General features: G+C 34.8%; 1 protein-coding gene across 3 annotated transcripts in view; it reads left to right on the forward strand.

Annotated features, from left to right (window-relative positions):
* SMARCAD1 (SNF2 related chromatin remodeling ATPase with DExD box 1) overlaps positions 1 to 20,325 on the forward strand; it is a 42,227-nt gene extending 21,902 nt beyond the window's left edge. Inside the window, exons 10-25 of one of the 3 annotated variants that reach the window (XM_081332114.1) lie at positions 4,470 to 4,672; positions 5,581 to 5,671; positions 7,004 to 7,103; positions 7,227 to 7,286; positions 7,458 to 7,533; positions 9,914 to 10,049; positions 10,886 to 11,023; positions 11,430 to 11,525; positions 11,670 to 11,787; positions 12,268 to 12,389; positions 14,840 to 15,028; positions 16,992 to 17,110; positions 17,286 to 17,468; positions 18,210 to 18,319; positions 18,578 to 18,645; positions 19,072 to 20,325. In XM_081332114.1, coding sequence (XP_081188240.1) covers positions 4,470 to 4,672; positions 5,581 to 5,671; positions 7,004 to 7,103; positions 7,227 to 7,286; positions 7,458 to 7,533; positions 9,914 to 10,049; positions 10,886 to 11,023; positions 11,430 to 11,525; positions 11,670 to 11,787; positions 12,268 to 12,389; positions 14,840 to 15,028; positions 16,992 to 17,110; positions 17,286 to 17,468; positions 18,210 to 18,319; positions 18,578 to 18,645; positions 19,072 to 19,101 — 1,839 coding nt within the window. In that variant the 3' untranslated portion in view covers positions 19,102 to 20,325. The remainder of the gene's footprint in view (positions 1 to 4,469; positions 4,673 to 5,580; positions 5,672 to 7,003; positions 7,104 to 7,226; positions 7,287 to 7,457; positions 7,534 to 9,913; positions 10,050 to 10,885; positions 11,024 to 11,429; positions 11,526 to 11,669; positions 11,788 to 12,267; positions 12,390 to 14,839; positions 15,029 to 16,991; positions 17,111 to 17,285; positions 17,469 to 18,209; positions 18,320 to 18,577; positions 18,646 to 19,071) is intronic. The other 2 variants (XM_081332115.1, XM_081332116.1) reach the window with 2 other exon arrangements.
* The last annotated feature ends 264 nt before the right edge of the window (positions 20,326 to 20,589 follow it).

Consider the following 20,589-nt stretch of genomic DNA (forward strand, 5'->3'; position numbering starts at 1 on the left):
TTCATAAAGGAGTCATTTGTCAGTACCAAAATATTTACTTAGCTTCTGTAACAACATGCCTTAATTTTAATGAAATTCAGCAAATTGTATTCTTCGGAGTTTTCAAGAAGAAATTTCTAAACATGCTGACAGACTATTCAGCTGTCCAGTATTTTTATTACTATGTGATAAGGCAGTGTTTGGGGCGGGAGAGAGTCATACTTTGAAGCGAAATATTAAAAAAATGAAAGTATCCCAGTTTCTTTTTAACAGAGATGTTAAACAATTTTAATTTTAAATGTGAAATTTAAGAGCTGACATGGATTTAATGGTTCATAATTTTATGTTTTTTAATTTGAATAATGCATTAATATGCCAAAACAGATTGTAAAGTTACAATTTTCACATGCTACTTTTGCTTTATAAATGGTTCAGTTATCGAGTAAAAATGTTTGCAGCATTTTTTTGAAATATAGCTAATAAAAGAATCATAGTGAGTTTATGGAACAGCAAGAATTTGAATTGTGTAGATTAGTGCATGGTTACTGTATGCAAGCATAATCAGATGTAACCCATTGGTTAGTTTTAGATATGGAAAATACATTTTTATAAAATTTCTGTATTAATTATTGCAATTGACCGCAGATGTCTTTTCAGTAATTAGAATAGTCTAGTAATGAATAGGTAAACCATTTTTTAAAGTTTGGAATGGATGTTTAATATATGTTTTAAAACAAATGGGTGCCATTTGTAATAGATAGGTCCATCGAGTCATTATTTAAAGTTTGAATGGAGTTGATGAGACCTAGATCTCAAAAACAGATATGTGGTAAGTATTAAGAACAAAAGATAGCATATGGAATTGGAGGATGTGAGAGTAGTTAGAGGTGTCTGCAAGAGGTGAGGTGAATGGTGTTGGAGGAAAGTAGATTTAGTTATTTTTCCTACCTCATGTTTTAATGCATTTATAGTATATCATACTCCTATCTTGCATTTAGCAAGACATTTCTTACCTTGAAAAGGAATACTATGAAGAGAATGTCTACTATAGCAGAATAACAGTTGGAAGGGACCTTGTAGGACTTCTAGTCTAACCCCTCTACTCAAGCAGGAAACCCTGTACCATTTTAGACAAATAGTTATCCAATCTTTTCTTTAAAACCTCCAGGGTTGGAGCACCCAAAACACTTGGAGATAATTTGTTCCACTGGTTAATTGTTGTAACGGTCAAGATACTTCTCCCTTCTAGATTGGTTCTCTCCTTGATTAGTTTCCATCCATTGTTTCTTCTCCTGTCTTCAGGTGCTTTGGAGAATAAGTTGATCCCCTCTTCTTTGTGGCAGCCCCTTAAATATTGGAACACTGCTATCATGTCATCCTTAGTCCTTATTTCCATTAAACTAGACATATCCAATTCCTGCAACTGTTCTTCATATGTTTTAGCGTCCAGTCCCCTAATCATCTTTGTTGGCCTTTTTTACACTCTTTCTATTTTTGTATTGTGGTGATCAAAACTGGACACAGTGTTCCAAACGTGGTCTTACCAAGGCATTAAAAAGTAGTAGTAACACATCACATGATTTTGATTCTATTCCTCAGTTAATGCAGCCAAGGACTGTGTTGACTTTTATAGCCATTGAAATTGTTTTAGTTAATGTAATTTAAAACAACATTTAACAAAATAGTTCATAACAAAATAAACATTTCCTTAAGAAAATAATAGGTTAAGAAATTTAAGATAATATCTACAGTTAAAATGTCAGTGGAACTAGAAATGAAAAAGCAACCTGAAATCATTTTTAAAGGGCCAATTGAGTACTTAGATCAAAGTAGGCTATGTATTAAAGGGACGCGGTGGCTCAGTGGGTTAGGACGCTGAGCTTGTCGATCGGAAGGTCGGCAGTTTGGCGGGTCGAATCCCGAGTGCCGCGTAACAGAGTGAGCGCCTGTTACTCGTCCCAGCTTCTGCCAACCTAGCAGTTCGAAAGCACGTAAAAATGCAAGTAGAAAAATAGGGACCACTACGGTGGGAAGGTAACAGCGTTCCGTGCGCCTTTGGCGTCTAGTCATGCCGGCCACATGACCACGGAGATGTCCTCGGACAAGCGCTGGCTCTTCGGCTTTGAAACGGAGATGAGCACCGGCCCCTAGAGTTGGAAACGACTAGCACGCATGTGCGGGGGAACCTTTACCTTTACCTTTACCTTAGGCTATATCTATTACAAAGTTATTCATTGGTTGGTGAACAGTTGATTGAAAAAATTAGACTTACAAAATCTTTCTGGCCCCAACCTACAAATAAAGCTATTGAGGTACAGTATATCCTAAGTTGATTGAAAAAATTGGACTTACAACATTTCCCTGGCCCCAAACTACAAATAAGGCTAATGAGGTATATCCTAAGGGGATCAATACATCTGGTCCTTTAGATAACTAGAACACAACCTTTGGCTATATAAATTCTCAGTTTCTTTTCACTTAAGAAATGGAATTGTGTTTAATCTGACTTAAATTTGTGCAAGAATAATGTTTCAGTCATAAGATTTATTTTGAAAAGTGGCTAAAGATGTTCCTTGTTTTTATTCAAGACTTGGGAACAGATGGAGATAATGCAACGTGAAACAAACTGGGTGGTTTTTATAACAGATGGTTTCACTTTAGGTGTAATATTTAAAGATTACAAGTCTTCACATAAATCTGGCCTTTAGGCATTTTAAATAACTATTGAAAATGTTAATAAACTTGTTAAAATGTCTTTATAGGTAAAATAAATTCACTTTTAGAAGCTCAATCCCGCTTAAATTCAAACATATTTCATAACAATTCAGTCTTTATAGAGAGTTCATCAGAATTGCCAAATAAAAGCCACAACGTTCTAAGAGCTGAAATGCGCTTCACAATAGGTTACTTAATAATGGATATTATCAGTATAAATTAAATAATTAACATTTTACAAGATTAAATGGAAATCCCATTATTCTGTTATTTTGCTATAGCAGTCCATAAAATAAGGTGCTTTGCTGTAGTTCATAAGCTTTGTCTAAGTCTAAGAAGTCGGCCAAATCAAGTTGCTGCAGCTCTTGTTCCCCAACACAACATTACAGCTGAATTAGAATTAATATTAATTGGTGTTAACTTTTAAACAGGTTTCAAGATTAGAAGGAAGTGTATGTGTCTACTTTCCGTAGCACCTTCCAAGCTTCCTGTTCTATCTGATTTTTAACAAATGTTCAAATGTTAATTTTAAAAAAAGACTAGGAAATAGGCATGCTGCAAAGTAAAAAAATCTATAGCATCAGCTTTATTTTGAAGAATGCTGTTGGAAACAGATGAACTTTTTAATTCTTGATGTTTCTGTAAGATGCGTTTAACTTATGTTCTTATTATGAATCTGTACAATACCAAGATAAAAATAAAAGACCACCTATTTAGCCTGCACACTATGAAGGAGATTACCTTCTTTAGTAACAGAGAATATATGTTTTTTTAAACTGATTTACAATCATAGATTCAACAAAAGTCTTTATAGTTTTAGGATTAGGAAAATAAATCTTACTTCGCTTTCTGTAGCATATAACAAGTTATTTCCCTGTTTAGACAAGCATGGAGGGTGTTTCTTAATGCTGGAGGCAATGTTAAAACTGCAGATAGATTTCTGACAGGTATTGTCCAGGTTGATTATGTTGGCTTTAAAAGGACATTCCATCTTTTCCAGGTGGGTGGTGAAAAACTTTAGCTTTCAAAACTTGAAAGCAAACTTTAGCTGCTCTTTCTCTTTTAGAAATGATGGTTTGTATATAGCAAACCTTTGCCAAAGTAATTTATCATTGTGAACCATGGACATAGACCCAAGTTCGCAAATAAGTCCTATGAACGCTTTGTAGCTCTTTTTGCATTTTTTTATAATTTTGTTAGCTTTGGTTTGGACCAGCCTAATAAATAAAAGCACATCAAAGAACAAAATTAAATATATAGATTTTAACAAATGTTCAGCTTCATATTAATAGCGCCCTCTTTTGTTGAAACATGTTTTTATATTTTGTAACAATCAAATGTAACAGCTACAACAATTTGGGAAATACTGTTTTTGATTCATGGGATCAGTGAATTCATTCTGAAAATGCACAAGAAGATTAATTACTTTATATGTGTTACTATGGGTAGGCCAGAAAACTGATCATATGCTACTCCAATGTTTAATGAATAAGACAATTCATTAAATTATTTTAATAATTAATTAGTGAGTTAATTAAGTTTTGTCTAGTTTTGCTTTGTTTTCGAATTTTTCCTTTTTGTGGTTTGTATTTTAGTGTTTTGAATAAAAATGAAAAGTTAGAATAACCAAAATAATAATAAATAACTTAAACAATTAAGTTAGAATAACCAAAAAGTCTGAACAGTAAAACTGATGGATTCTCCATACTTAGTTTATTTTGATTTTGTATTTAAACCTAGCGACTTATTTTTTTTTCCTCTTCTCTGTCTGGCAGTTCACAAAAATGAGTAGGACCAATGGCTTGTCAGAAGATATTATTTGGAATTGCAAAATACTACTAAGAGAAAGAGATGTTGTTTTAAAACTTATGAACAAATGTGAAGAGATCTCAAATAAACTGACCAAACAAGTAACAAAGATCACTGGAGATGGAGGTAGTGGATGGACCATTGACCAACCATCCATCCTGAATCCAAGGTTAGCAAGATTGCTTATTAATAAACACAACAACATATACAGAAAAGAAAGATTGTGATATAATATGGTGGTTAAAGTGCTAGATTAAGAGCAGAGAAACTCGCATTCCAGTGCAGCGGTCCCCAACCTTTCTGGCTCTGGATCGGCAATGGGGAGAAGTGATGGTTTCACATGTGTACCCATCGCCTGCAGAAATGGAGTTTTGCACGCTTGTGCGCTCACTCAATGCTTGCACAGACTGTTTTCAGATAATTGCAGCTGTGTTTAAATATCTTCCATCAAAATTAAAAGGACTTATTTGTTGGCAGAGAAAGTTGTGAGCATTGCACATCAAGACCTATTATAATTATTGTAAATGCTTTAAAGCATTTAACATATTTTCATGTTCTAATTCAGTGATGGCAAACCTTTTAGACACCGAGTGCCCAAAAACCGCCCTGCTGCCCCCCCCCCGCAGGGCCATCTACCGCTTCCACGGCCCACCACAAATCACCCAGGTGGCCCTGCAGCATCATCCGCATGACGGGGCACGAGGGCGGAGTCTGTCCCTGCTGCCTGGCTGCCATGTCCTTAGCGACTCCTCCAGAGGGGGGCTGCTGATGAAGAGGGGGCCGCTGGGGGAGGCAGGGTTGGGGTGACAGCGCGCGTGCCCACAAAGAGGGCTCAGTGCCACCTCTGGCACACGACATAGGTTCACCACCACTGTTCTAATTCATACCAAAACTGTAATGTAATTTACTATTATTTCCCATATTATAGCGGGACAGTTGAGGGCAGCATGATTGTAACACAAAGGCAAGTTTTGATTAAGGAATTTTTAGCCACTATGCTACATGTTTGGTAAACTGTAGGTCAGAGGGTTTGAATTCACACAACAGTAATTTGTGTACTTTCCTTTCTATTGTCAGCATGGAACTTAAGCCATATCAGAAGATTGGTTTAAATTGGCTAGCACTTTTGCATAAGCATTCATTGAATGGGATTTTAGCTGATGAAATGGTAAGTTGAAAACATTGTAGCTTTTATTCATACTGAAATAATTTATAATACATGTAGCTGATCCAAAGCCACCAATGAATTTCCATGGATGAGAAAGGACTTAAACATGGGTCTTTTCCAGCCTTAATCTAACCCCTTAACCATTGCATCACACTAGTTAATACAATCTTATGCTTCTATGCAAAAGTGACATATCTGAATGGGTTAGCATGAAGACCTGGGACTAAATCATACTATGAATGTGTTGACTGGGGCATTCCAGATGAGTTTTGGGAAAGAGTAAATTGACTGTCTTCAACTTTGGAAAGGTGACACTAATAGAATCAATATATGAGACTGCAGAATATCAACAGCTAAAGAAACATGAGACTTGAGTTTTATGGACAAAGAAGCAGCAGTTGCCAGGAAGGACCTAGGGAAGAATGAAGAAAAAATTTACCAGTTGTAAATTGTTGTAGATTGTTGTTGTTAGCTGCGAAGTTGTGTCCAACCCATCGTGGCCCTATGGACAACGTTCCTCCAGGCCTTCCTGTCCTCTACCATCTTCTGGAGTCCATTTAAGCTCACGCTTACTGCTTCAGTGACTCCATCCAGCCACCTCATTCTCTGTCGTCCCCTTCTTCTCTTGCCCTCAATCTTTCCCAGCATTAGGCTCTTCTCCAGTGAATCCTTCCTTCTCATTAGGTGGCCAAAGTATTTGAGTTTTAGCTTCAGGATCTGGCCTTCTAAAGAGCAGTCAGGGTTGATCTCCTCTAGGACTGACAGGTTTGATCGCCTTGCAGTCCAAGGGACTCGCAGGAGTCTTCTCCAGCACCATAGTTCAAAGGTCTCAATTCTTTGGCGCTCAGCCTTTGTTATGGTCCAACTCTCACTGCCGTACATTGCAACTGGGAAGACCATAGCCTTGACTATACACACTTTTGTTGACAGGGTGATGTCTCTGCTTTTTAGTGTGCTGTCTAGATTTGTCGTGGCTTTCCTCCCGAGGAGCAAGCGTCTTTTAATTTCTTGGCTACAGTCCCCATCTGCAGTGATCTTGGAGCCCAGGAAAATAAAATCTGTCACTACCTCCATTTCTTCCCCATCTATTTGCCAGGAATTGAAAGGGCTGGATGCCATGATCTTGGTTTTTTTAATGTTAAGTTTCAACCCAAGTTTTGCACTGTATACATTAGAGATGTTACAAATTATTTGAAGAAGAAAATATTACGTGTGATGCTTTAAAAAGTTTCTCATTTACTTCTAAATACTAAACATTTTACTAAATACTAAATATTTTAGATTTAACAACAGCTATAACAATAATTCTATTTTAAATTACTTTTTATATAGGGTTTAGGAAAAACAATTCAAGCAATTGCTTTTCTGGCATATCTTTATCAACTGGGTGATGTAGGTCCACATTTGATCGTTGTGCCAGCATCAACCATAGGTAGGTAAAATCTTGGACCTTTGTGTTAAGAAAAAAGCCAAAGAAATTTAAATATTAATCTGTACATGTGAGTAGATTAATAAAATGCTTCTTTAACAATTTCATGTATTTTTTTAACAATAGATAACTGGGTAAGAGAAATTAACCTGTGGTGTCCTGAACTCCAGATTTTATTTTATTATGGTAAGAAATTGTGTTTCAAAGTAAAACATGTATAGCTAAAGTATAGTTATATGTTTTTATGGCATAATGATGCAAACTGAACTTGTGAATTACAGTCAAATTCATAAGAATGACTTAATAAATTACCTGGAATTACCGAAAAGTCTTAACTCATGTTGCATTTTTGCCTAGGATCTCAAGAAGACAGGAGGCATCTCAGAATAGATATCCATAATAAAGTAAAAGATTTCAACGTGATTGTGACAACGTAAGTAGAAATCCATAAAAAATGTAGTTATAATCTAACAAAGTACTTCTTTTCAAGTGTTTCACTTGAGTGTGACACATTTATGTAATATAATACTTTCAAAAAGAGTTGTATAACTTCACATACAGTAATATTTCAAACATTTTGTGAAATCCAGAGTTGGTTTGCACAGACCACAAACCATTGATTGTGGGGAGTTATAAATGAATCTATTCTTTTTTTTTTTTAAGGGACGTGGTGGCTCAATGTAAGCCTGTCCATTTCCACAGTCCAGAATTTTCTTAATTATGTCTTCTTCAGCTGATGTTTCTTCCTTTTTGCAATACTGTGCAAATGTAATTCTCGCTGCTGTTAGTACATGTAATATTAAATGTATATTTAATACATTTTTTATCATAGTTTTCTGTCGTTATACCTAAAAGAAATAGTTCCGGCTTAAAATCTACAGGTTTTCTTAACATTTTCTCTAACCACATATTATTTTTGACCAGATTTTTTTTTATTTTATTTTTTTGCTTTAGGGCATGTCCGCCAAAGATGGTAGTACGTACCTGGCTTTTGCCTACATTTCCAACAATTGCTAGACATGTTTTTAAACATTTTTGTTAACTTTACAGGTGGTAAATGCCATCTATAAAACATTTTATATAAATTTTCTTTATAGGTTGCTGCCCTGTTATTTTATAGTTTCTTTACCACAGGTTTTGCCATTTTTCTAACTCTACATTGTGCCCAAAGTTTTTTGCCCATGTTATATTGTTTCTTTGACTTGTTCATCTTCCATCTTTAAGTTTAACAAAAAGTTATACAGTTTCTTAATCAATTTTTCATCTGATGACAATAGTATCTGGTCAAACACTGTCTGATCTTTATAAAAACCATATGTTTTGGCATCTTTCTCGTATCTCATTTGCATTTGCAGGTGTGACCACCATGATAGCTCAATGCCCTGTTCTTCCAGTTCTTGTTTATTTTGTAGTTTCGCTTCAAGTATTCAAAATGTCCCTATAAGTCACAAGTTTCTCATAGTTATAAATGAATATATTCTTGTAAGCACACCAAATGTAATACATATAGCATAATCCAAGATTCCTTACTGGTTATATTTTCCCAGTCAGTAAGATATTATCTTTAGAGATTTTATTCTGTATATTGAATACAGTAGTGGCCAAAATTGTGGAAATCTTTTGGGAAAAGTGTACAGTAGAAATGACATCTTTGGTTAAGTTTCCACCAATTTTTCTTCTGATTTCTTTATAACTGTAGCCTTGTTCACTTAATAATACTATTTTACGTCGCTTTCTGGGCAAGCAGTCAACTCTTTGCACCATTACTTTAATTTTATTACATTTTACAAGCTCACTAAATGAAAGAAAAAAAAAACCCAACCAACTTGATAGCGATCACATAACACACTGACAAATGTCCTCCTCTCAGCTTCAATACATGACATCAATAACTGAATCCTACTGTGATCTGATTGGCTCATTGCCAAAACAAGATGACACCTGATTGGCTCTCTAAACACTCATGCTCATTGGCTACAATCAGATGAAGGAAAGCTACCTGATATCAAGCTAAGCAAGTTGTGCTTCCTTTTTCTGGTTATTTGGCTATTACCTTTCATAGAATACAATACAGATAATTGAACAAACGTATGTTGCATTACATTCTTGATTAAATTATCTTTCCATTGATATATAATTTTATGGTACTAATCCCAAAAAAGTGGTATTATTAGCCATCAAACCTCAAAAATACACTTTTCCCAGAAGGTCTCCACAATTTTGGCCATTACTGTACACTGCAGGTATAGGTGACCCAAATGGGATCAGCAACGCAGTCATTAAGCAATGTGTTTGCTAAGTGAAAAATCATATGACCATGTCTGAGCTCAAGATTTTACACATACTAGCTGACTAATAGCAAAGACATGATTGAGAGACACATTGGGAAGATCATAAATGCAAGCATTGATCACAAAGTTACTATTTCATCACCATTGTAACAGTTGCTGTTCAAAGCAGTCATTAAGCAAGGACTACGTGTAATGCAAAAATAGTTGTGCATATTGTGCCAAAGTGTTGCATACCAAATTGAACCAAAGGCAAATATAATATTGAAGCTGTTGCAACTACAGTTCAAATACTCCTAGAAATTTTGTTTTTTCAGGTAATAGTTCTTAAAACTTGCTAGAGTTAAATAGCTCTTTCATTTAAGCGTGCATTTTCTTAAACAAGAAACATGCATTATCATACTATCATAACTGACTTAATGAGTGCTAGAATATATATTTTGTGTGTATGTATATATATATAAAATCAATAAATTTATGCATGTTTGTAAAGCAAAATACACTCATAGTTTGTTCTCTTGATAGGTATAACTCTGCAATTAGTAGTCCAGAAGATCGTAATCTGTTTCGCAAGATGAAACTTAATTATGCAATTTTTGATGAAGGTCATATGCTAAAAAATATGGGTTCTGTACGCTATCAGCATCTGATGACAATTAATGTAAGGCACTGATTCTTTACTCTTTCTTTACTCTTGATTCTTTTTCTCAGTTATGATTTACATGTTCAAGGTTCACTAAATGTTACATCATAAATAAAATATTTTAATAAATAGTCTGTTTCTCATTTTACAACATTAAATTGCAATCCTGTAAACAGTTATCTAATTGAATTCTATAAGTATACAATAAGCCTTAGGTCTAAATATAGAAACTATATAAAGCCATACGTGGCATAGGACTTGTCTGTCTTGCACAACCATCTCTTCTTATCATCTCTTCCTGTCCCACAAGGTTGTATTGAGTAGAAAAAAACGTTTTTGAAACAATGCCACCTAATGTGATCTAAGACATGGCTTCTCTGTTGCTGTATCTGCTCTTTGGAATAAGCCCTTCCAATACCGTGTCTGTATGCTTTAACACCAGCCTCTCTTACGTATTGATTATGGTTTTGATTTTCTTGGGGTTTGTTTTTACACCTTTTTATTGCATGCATTGCAGAGTTACAAATTATGAGTGTGGTAGCTTTATTAATTTTTTAAATAGACACTCATGCATGCATACTATTGTGATTAACTTGCATAGCAAACTGGCAGCTATTATCTGTCAAATGACAAAAAAGAGTTACAATTTTCACTGTATTGTTTCACTTGGGTGACATTTAAGGCTGTTATTTACAACTTCCTGGTTTAAAATATTGTAGGCTAGTTTTAAAATGTGTAATTGACAATATTGCATTTCTCAACAGTGAGATGAAACTCATAATACAATGTTTTAGCAAAGTGATGATTTAATGTTTCATCTTCTAATCACTGCTTATTTATTTTTATCAAAACAGGCAAAAAATCGTTTTCTGCTAACTGGGACTCCTGTTCAAAATAATCTTTTAGAACTTATGTCCCTATTGAATTTTGTAATGCCACACATGTTCAGTAGTAGCACCAGTGAAATTCGAAGGATATTTTCTTCTAAAGCAGTAAGTGTATTTTGTATGTGTTTTTATTGTTTTGAAATGAAGATGAAATGAAATGAAAATGAATATGATTATTGAAATGAAATGAAATGAAATGAAAATGAATATGATTATTGTTAATTTAGCATTGTATATTTGAAGGTAATTTTAAAACATAGTTCAGAAAAATCATCATGTAATCTTCAAATTTGCAACTGTAGATACTGTTCTGTACAATAGTAATCATTTTAGTAATTGTCATAACCACATTGTAACTGGACATGCACATACTGTCATGTAACAGTGGTTTGTTTAATAAAAATGACTGGATTCAAACATTGTATTAAACTAAACTAAACTAAAACGGAACACATTAACTTGCTTTGGCTGGGAGTATGAAATGCTCTTTATGTGTTTGATTTTTTATTAGAAAGCATCTGAGGAGCATAGTATATATGAAAAGGAGAGAATTGCACATGCAAAGCAGATAATAAAACCATTCATCTTGAGAAGAGTAAAAGAAGAGGTATGTCTTCACTCTGCAATGAAAAATAATTATTTCATACCAGGTTACCATACTTAAGTATACAGTAGCTTCCAGATTTATATCTGTGGATCTACATGTAAGTTTGTTCTCCTAATACATAGAATTTTGGTCTTGGTCTGCCAGGTGCTGCAGCAACTACCTCCCAAAAAAGACATTGTTGAGTGGTGTGAAATGTCTGAGAAACAGGAACAACTATATCAAGATCTTTTTAGCTGCCTTAAGAAATCTATGGATGGTCAAGGTATGAATGCATATAAATAATTCTCAGTGATTTTTCTTTTGTACGAGGAACAAAAACACCGGGCTCTGCTATTTTTTTTAGTTAAGGTAAAGGTTCCCCCGCACACGCGTGCTTGTCGTTTCCAACTCTAGGGGCCGGTGCTCATCTCTGTTTCAAAGCTTGTCCGAGGACGTCTCCATGGTCATGTGGCCGGCATGACTTGACGCCAAAGGCGCACGGAACGCTGTTACCTTCCCACCGTAGTGGTCCCTATTTTTCTACTTGCATTTTTACGTGCTTTCGAACTGCTAGGTTGTCAGAAGCTGGGACGAGTAACAGGCACTCACTCTGTTATGCGGCACTCGGGATTCGACCCGCCAAACTGCCGACCTTCTGATCGACAAGCTCAGCGTCCTAACCCACTGAGCCACCGCGTCCCTTTTTTTTAGTTATATCTGTAAAAAAACTTTTTAATTAACAAATACCTGTGTCTGTTCATAGAAAAAAATTCTGAAATGGGTAATGTCATGATGCAACTAAGAAAAATGGCTAATCATCCTCTCCTACACCGCCAGTATTATACCTCTGAAAAACTTAAAATCATGTCAAACCTCATGCTCAAGGTAAGAAATAGATGCATTTGGTTTTGTCATAAGGTGCATTTGCCCCAGTGGGATGGGTGGTGTATAAGTGTGTGTGTGTGTGTGTGTATGTATGTACACACACATGCATATACATATACATACATACATACACACACACACACACACCAGTGGCCAAAACGCTTTGGGAAAAGTAAAAGTGTACAGTAGAAATGCCACCTTTGGTTAGGTTTCCTCCAATTTTTCTTCTAATTTCTTTATAACTGTAGCTTTATTCACTTAATAATACTATTTTACATCACTTTCTGGGCAACCAGTCAACTCTTTGCACCATTACTTTAATTTTATTACATTTTACAAGCTCACTAAATGAAAGAACACAAAAAAACCCAACCAACTTGATAGCGATCACATAACGCACTGACAAATGTCCTCCTCTCAGCTTCAATACATGACATCAACTGAATCCTACTGTGATCTGATTGGCTCATTGCCAAAACAAGATGACACCTGATTGGCTCTCTAAACACTCATGCTCATTGGCTACAATCAGATAAAGGAAAGCTAACTGATATCAACCTAAGCAAGTTTTGCCTCCTTTTTCTGGTTATTTGGCTATAACTTTTCATAGAATACAATACAGATAATTGAACAAACTTATGTTGCATTACATTCTTGGTTAAATTATCTTTCCATTGATATATAATTTTATGGTATTAGTGAAAAAATAGTGGTGTCATTAGCCATCAAACCTCAAAAAATACACTTTTCCCAAAAGGTTTCCACAATTTTGGCCACTACTATACATTTGTCCAGTTTGCTCACAATTTGTTTTCTGGCTTTAGTGCAGTAGTTAATAGGTAATGTCTGTCTCCCTGCACGATCAAGACAAATTCAGAAGGTTCTACATTTATTAATTTCACTTTACATGGGCACCAATTTCCCCAATTCAATTTTGGGACGGTAACAGAGATTAAACTATAATATAAATACAAAGTTTATTTTAAAAAAAACATTATTCCCACCTGACTAAACTAAAGTGACAGCCAAACGAAGCATTCACCAATAGCATCCGCTCAATTACTCTTCTGGTCTACATACTTATGAAATCACTCAGGTTATAAGGAGAGCAGAGTTAAAGCAGCTGAACCTCAGTCTTCCAGAACATTGGCATGGCTAAGGAAAGGGCATGTTTCCCAAGTCCTACTAGATGGCAATCTGTAGTAGATGGGACCAAAGCATGTCCAATCTAATGGAGAGAAATCATGGAGAAGGTGATCCCTCAAATACTCTGTTCCCATGCCATGTAATAGTAATACTTCATAGATAATTACAAGCACTTGACTTGCACCCATAAACAAACTGGAGCCCAGTGAAGCTCATAAAGCAAAGATATAACATGAGCAAAGTAACACACATCCATAATTGTTTGCATTGCTGCATTTAGGACCAATTGAACCTTCTAAATGTTGTTCGAGAACTGTACCGTATAGAGCACATTACAGTAATCTACTCGGAAAGTGACCAAAGCATGAGTAAATCCAGGAAGGGGCTTAGTTGATACACAGCACAAAGCAGAGCTAAGACCCTCCCCCCCACACCCCCTTCACAGCTGCTATCTGCTCTTCAAACGGAAGTCATAACTGCGGGAGGATCTCAAATTGCACACCCATTCTGTCCAGGGTAGGGGAACATAATCTAATATTAAGGTGGAAAATCACCAGATCCAGGAGGCCCCAACATTCAAAGCTCCTCTATCTTGGTAATGTTGGGCTGAAGTCAGTTTATCCCTATCCAGACTCCAACTGCATCCAGGTACTGAAGCAAAGCCTCCATAGTATCACTTGGCCAGGCCATGGCAGAGATTCACAGATGAATGAATATTGATAACTGTACTATAGAATAAGTATGACTTGTTTTTCAAGGATGCATTCGCCACACATAGTATTTTAAAAGTATGGCTTGAAGTTGAACAGATGTTTATGTTCATGTTACACCATAGTATAACAGAAAGCTGTCTCAACCATTCCCATCTCATCGGTAATCCCAATGAAATTCTCCCTGAAATGTAGTTGACATTTTTTTTTTAAAAAAAGTTAGTTAAAGCCAAATCTGAGAAGTAATCATGGAAAAGTGAATAGTGCTACTTCATATTTCAGATTATACCAATAGTCTTCTAAAAAGGAGGATATTTGTTGCTCAAGGTTGATATGAGGGGTCCTTGATGCTCTCTGAGCTTGCTTTTTTTTTGCAGACGTTTCATTACCCAAGTAGATATCATCATCGGTGCTAGCACTGATGATGTTACCTACTGTAGTTTGGATAATGAAACGTCTGCAAGAAAACAAGCTGAGAGCTCCAGAGAGTCATCTAAAAATTTGGACTGTGGAATAAAATTAATTACAGGACAGTAGATGTGTATTGCATGTTAAAATTATTCATTTGCAAATAATTTAAAATTGTTGTTTTAGGAGCCTACACACTGTGAAGCAAACCCCGACCTTATTTTTGAAGACATGTGTGTGATGACTGATTATGAACTGCATTTGCTTTGCAAACAGTACGCAAATATTCATGACTTCAAGCTTGAAATGGATCTACTTTTGGATTCTGGAAAATTTAGGACACTTATACGTATTTTATCAGATTTTAAACAAAAGGTGCGCCCTACATACCAATACCTTTTGATATACTAACCTTTACAAATATATGAGTTGTTTTCAGCTGTAAACTATACTGACAAGAAACACATTTTAGAAAACAATAGGCATATTAATTAAAATGTGGGAAGCTCTCTTCAAATTTCTCATCTTTGAAGGTTCTTTGAAAACAAAATAGATACAACATTAACCAGAGCTAAAGAGCAGCAGTTGCTCTCAATACCCTTTATCTATGTTTGTCATTAACCATGGCTAAAAGTCCTGCCTGCTCACAATTTACCCATGGCTAGTGTAACATGTGCATAGGGACTCTTCATCAGGTAGGTCCCTGAAATGTTTGCGAGAAAAATAGTGTATTGGGGGAAAGGGGGAAATGCAATTAATGCCTAAATGAGTTTTATTATACATTTTATAATGTAACGAAATAGGCCTGTTACGGCTGCCTTAACTAGAGGAGAGGTGAGAGGGAGATTGGTGACAGCTAATTGTTGGTTATAGAACTAACGACCAAAGGAAGTGAGGTTCAGAGCTAAGAAATCTAGTTTTCTAATCATTGAGAACCTTTTTGTACAATCCTTAAACCAGGGATCCCCAACCCCCGGTCCGTGGACCGGTAGTGGTCCACAGCATGCCAGCAACTGGTCCGCACAAATAAAGGCCCCATCCGTGGGATGCAGGCAACACACAAACTACGTACCCTCCGGGCCACAGAAAAACCTCTCTCCATGGAACCGGTCCCTGGTGCCCAAAAGGTTGGGGACCTCTGTCTTAAACCAACTGGATTCTTTTTGAAGCTATGCAGTATATATTTCAAAAGCGGAGTCTAATTTCACGCTACTAACTTACTTTACTGGGAAAGAATCTATTGAAAGTTGACATTAAGTGTTTTTATTCCTGTAGTAAACATTTTAATTTTGTTTACCTAATGAGTTCTTCCTCAAAGCAATGTCAATCCCAGGCTGGATTGATTCTTAGTTTCTGTATGATAACAGAATGTGTAATGTTTGAGAATTTATAACTAATAAATGTATTAGTTTTAAACTAATAACTTTCTGACCTCTTTACCAAATAACATGATGGGAAATGTCTCAGATCAAACTCCTAAGTTTTAAAGACAAAGTAGGTGTATTCTTTTGAAGAAAAGACAAGTCTGCATATGTGACAAAAGTGTAAATAACTTTTGTAGTAATTTGCTACCGAGTATTCCAAAATTGAAACATAAAATCTTCTTTAGAAAATATCTATACATTTAAGTTTATATTCAGATCATATTTTTCTGCTATTTAAACTAGAGAAAACTAACCTGTTCCTAAAGTATTAGACCAGGGATGTCAAACTGCTGGCCCACGAGCCAGATGTGTCACACCAAAACTGTGCCCACCCCATTGTTGGCAATGGGAAAAAAGTTGTGATATGTCACATCACATGACATTGCAAGTTTGACACCCGTGTATTGGACTCTTTCTGTGTTTTATTAGCAGTGTATTATTGTTGCATCCCATAGAGCAGGCATGTCACACTGCCGGCCCACGGGCCGGATGCATCACGCCGAAACTGCGCCAACCCCATTGCTGGCAATGGGGAAAAAGTTCTGATAAGTCACACGACATCACGTGACGTCACAAGTTTGACATGCCTGCCATAGAGTTTTGCTTATGTCCTAAGTTACAATTCTTCAATAATTCTTATTAGCCACTGCTTATACATAAATTACAGCTGACAAAGACACACTGTCCATTTCATGATCAAGTGAAGCCATCACATTGGCTGTTTTGTCCCTTGAAAACAATAGACTAGTTTGGCTCTCCACTTAATAAGTCTGTTAAATATTTGAATCCTGGATTTCAGATGCATTGCTTAGTTTTAAATTCAGCATATGTAGCATAAAGCAGCTTTAATATTTGTGTACTTGGCTTTCTGATGTAAGTAGCTTTTAAATTAACTGTATTCCTTTGTCCATTAGGGTGACAGAGTTGTCTTGTTTAGCCAATTTACCATGATGCTGGACATCTTGGAAGTTCTCTTGAAACATGAGCAACTTCGCTATCTTAGACTGGATGGAAAGACACAGATCTCTGATAGGTAAGAGCCTATCTGCTGTATGAGATTTCCTTTATACATGCTTTGATGCTATGCTCAACAAATGAATGTGTACGTGTGCCAGGTTTTATGATATGACCAACTATTAGGAGATTCATTTTAAAAAAAGACTTTTCGTGCTAAAGAATGCATTGCTTTTTCTTTCTTTTTTTGATAGGATACATTTGATAGATGAATTCAATTCAGATATGGATATATTTGTTTTCTTGCTTTCAACTAAAGCTGGGGGGCTTGGGATTAATTTGACTTCAGCCAACGTGGTCATTCTCCATGATATTGACTGCAATCCTTACAATGACAAACAGGCTGAAGACAGATGCCACAGAGTTGGACAGACGAGGTATGGATTGATAAAAAAAAACCTTTCCCAATTTTATAAAGTACTGATTTTATTATGATTAATTTGGTGTACTGGTGTGATACCTTAGTTAGAGATAAAACTTTAAACTGGTTCATTTGTTCTTCTTTTTTAAGCCTAAATAAGACTTTTTTAAAGTCTCAGACTATTATAAGAATTATCTGTCCATACATCCATCTTCACACTGTTGCCTAGCAACACTTACCCCATTTACATAAGTTAAATTTGATTTTATATTTCTAGTGTAAGCCAATCTTGTTTTTTTTTGTTATTCCTTTACTTTTGAGACCAAACCATAGTTTCACTTCATTGAAATTATGGAGATAGCAGCAACACAAGAAGAGATACAAAGGCAGGCTTTAGATCACTGCTTAAAATAACTCATTTTTTTTGGTAAAATATTTTTATGAGTATAGGAATTCCCAATATTAAAGTTGTTTTGCATTTTTTGTCTGACACTGCATGTATGATATATGCCTATGACATGTAACTGCATGTATGTTACATGTATGCATCACAGTTCTAATCCATAGCTGCTGTCACTATATGTTTGTCTTTGCATGAGTAAGATGGGTCACTCGTACATTGCTGCAAAATAAACCAGCTTCATTTTCTGTAAAATTATGCCAGATGGAAAATAATATACTTTTAATAAACTATAAATACTGCTTTACATAATTATATGAATAAATATTTGATGTGGTTTGGTTTTATTTTGTTTAGAGAAGTGCAGGTTATTAGGCTTATAAGTAAAGGGACCATAGAAGAATCCATGCTCAAAATCAGTCAGCAGAAGTTAAAATTAGAGCAAGATATGACAGCAACAGATACAGGTGAGTCCTTGCAGAATATTTTTAGTATGCTAAAAAGATAGGGTGCACAAGTGTGTGAGACAGAAAAAATATATATTTATAAAATCAAAGAAATACGGAAATAATAAGCATGTCATCAAATCTGTTGTTTTTATAGAAAATAAAAGGAATGTGGAAATAATAAGCATGTTGTCAATCTATTGTTGCTTTTGTAGTTTTACTTTTTATCTGTTTATCTGCAAATGTTTTATGATCCAAGCTAGTATTTCTTTTTCATAGATCTCTTTGTCATGCTGTCCACTATTGAAAAGCAATTTGTACAACAGGATGCAAAAGTATACATAAAAGTAAAATTTACCATTGGCTATACATAGGTATTTGATGTGGCCAAAGTAACTTTTAGAGTAGTATTTTGGCCTTGTTGGCTTGCTCAAACACTTGAGTTCCTGATTATTGTAACTTATGCCAGCTACCATATTGGATTACAGCTAAGTCAGATATATCAACAAGATTAATCAGAATAATAACTATTTTGCAAAACCCCAAGAGTAAGTTGGAAAACAGATTAAATTGCACCAGTGATTTGCAAATAAATGACCAAGCAAATTTTGCATTCGTTTTTTTAAAAACTATAATATTCCATTGCGATAATATTCTCATGTTCAGTTAGCAAGATTGCAGGAATAATATTTTAGTTGCATTGGTTGTAACTATTAACTTGAATGAAATGTTCTTTGCACATGAAAATCTGACATATTCCTTTAATTCTACAGGAGAAGAAGGAGCCATTCCAGCAGATATAGCAACACTATTAAAAACATCATTAGGTCTCTAATGCTAACAGAAAGAAAAGCAATGCAGGGTTTGTTTGTTTTTTGAGGGGGAAAAATGGTGCTTCAATAAATTTTTGTTATTAAATACATTTGTATGAACATTTATAACTTTTTAAAAAAATCTTCTTGTATTGGTCATGGAATAGCATTTTTCCCACTACCAGTACTCAAATTAAAATTAAAATATACAGATGCCATAAAAATGTAGTGCATAAAATGCCATCTGTACTGTTTTACCAAGGCAGTTTTTAATAAGGACCCTAGTTTTAACAAACTGCTATTGGTTAAAGTGGTTGCATATTTTTGTAATTATTTCTACCTCTAAATATAAATATTATATATATATAGATATATATATATATAGAAACTTGTCTATTTCACTGGATGTGTGGTTTTTTTACATGTGCCTTATTTGAAATGCCCATATTTGTTGTCTCTTGGTTTGTTTTCATTTGAAGTACTGTAATGTTTTATATCAGATTGTTCACATAATAAAAATATTAATCTTAATTCTGTTTTGTTAAATGGTTCTTTTAAAAAAGGAAAAAGAAACAGGAAAGAAAAAGGAAAGAGAAATATAAATCCCTCATATTTTATTTTATCTATGATAGCTTTTACATTAGGGCCTTCCTTATAGTGATGATTTAGAAATTTTCTCCAAACTTTGTTGACCTTTAAGAAAGCTTTTATCATTTTTCCCCTCTATAAATAGACCATTAAGGTTTTCTTTTTTGTTTTTTTAAAACGATACGCCATTGTGCATTTGTTTGATTCCTTTCTAATTGTCATATTAGTTAAGATATTATTTATTTATTTAATTAAAGTCTTCATTAATCTAATGAATCCCTGTTAGGTATATTTCTGTATTTTGGGATAAAAGTTCTCTTAAATTTATGGGAATAGACAGGATGGTAACTCTGAAGTGGTTAAGATTCCTGATGCTGCTCAGAATGCATGAAAGGCATAGGTAGCATCTGGTCAGCTTGCAATGTGTTATCAGTCTAATAAAGTAATATCTATCTTATCACGATGCTGGAGTGATATTCTTTGCCTTCATCCAATAGTGTAATAGAGGAACACAAAATCTTCACAACTCTTAGGAAATGGTAAGCTACATTGGCAAGATGTATAGATTTTAAAAATATGCTTCAATCTAACTTCCTGTATTTTTGATAAAAACAAATTATTTGTAATGTTCTTCATTAAGCAAAGATAGACGAGTTTTGAAAACGAAGGTATTGTTTACCCTGTAGACGTATGATAGTGCATTTTATATTTGATCCAAGCACAACATTGGGCTGTCTGGACAAAAGAGTTAATCATCTAAGTATCTGACAATTATAAATAGATAAAAACTAATAAAAGGAGAACTGATTTTTTTTTTTAAAAAATTGCTCTTTTAATTAAACTCTAAATGATTTTTTTTAATTGCATGATTTGTTAGTATTAAAGTATTAA

Source organism: Vipera berus (assembly GCF_964194415.1).
Source record: "Vipera berus genome assembly, chromosome: 7".
NCBI lineage: Eukaryota > Metazoa > Chordata > Lepidosauria > Squamata > Viperidae > Vipera > Vipera berus.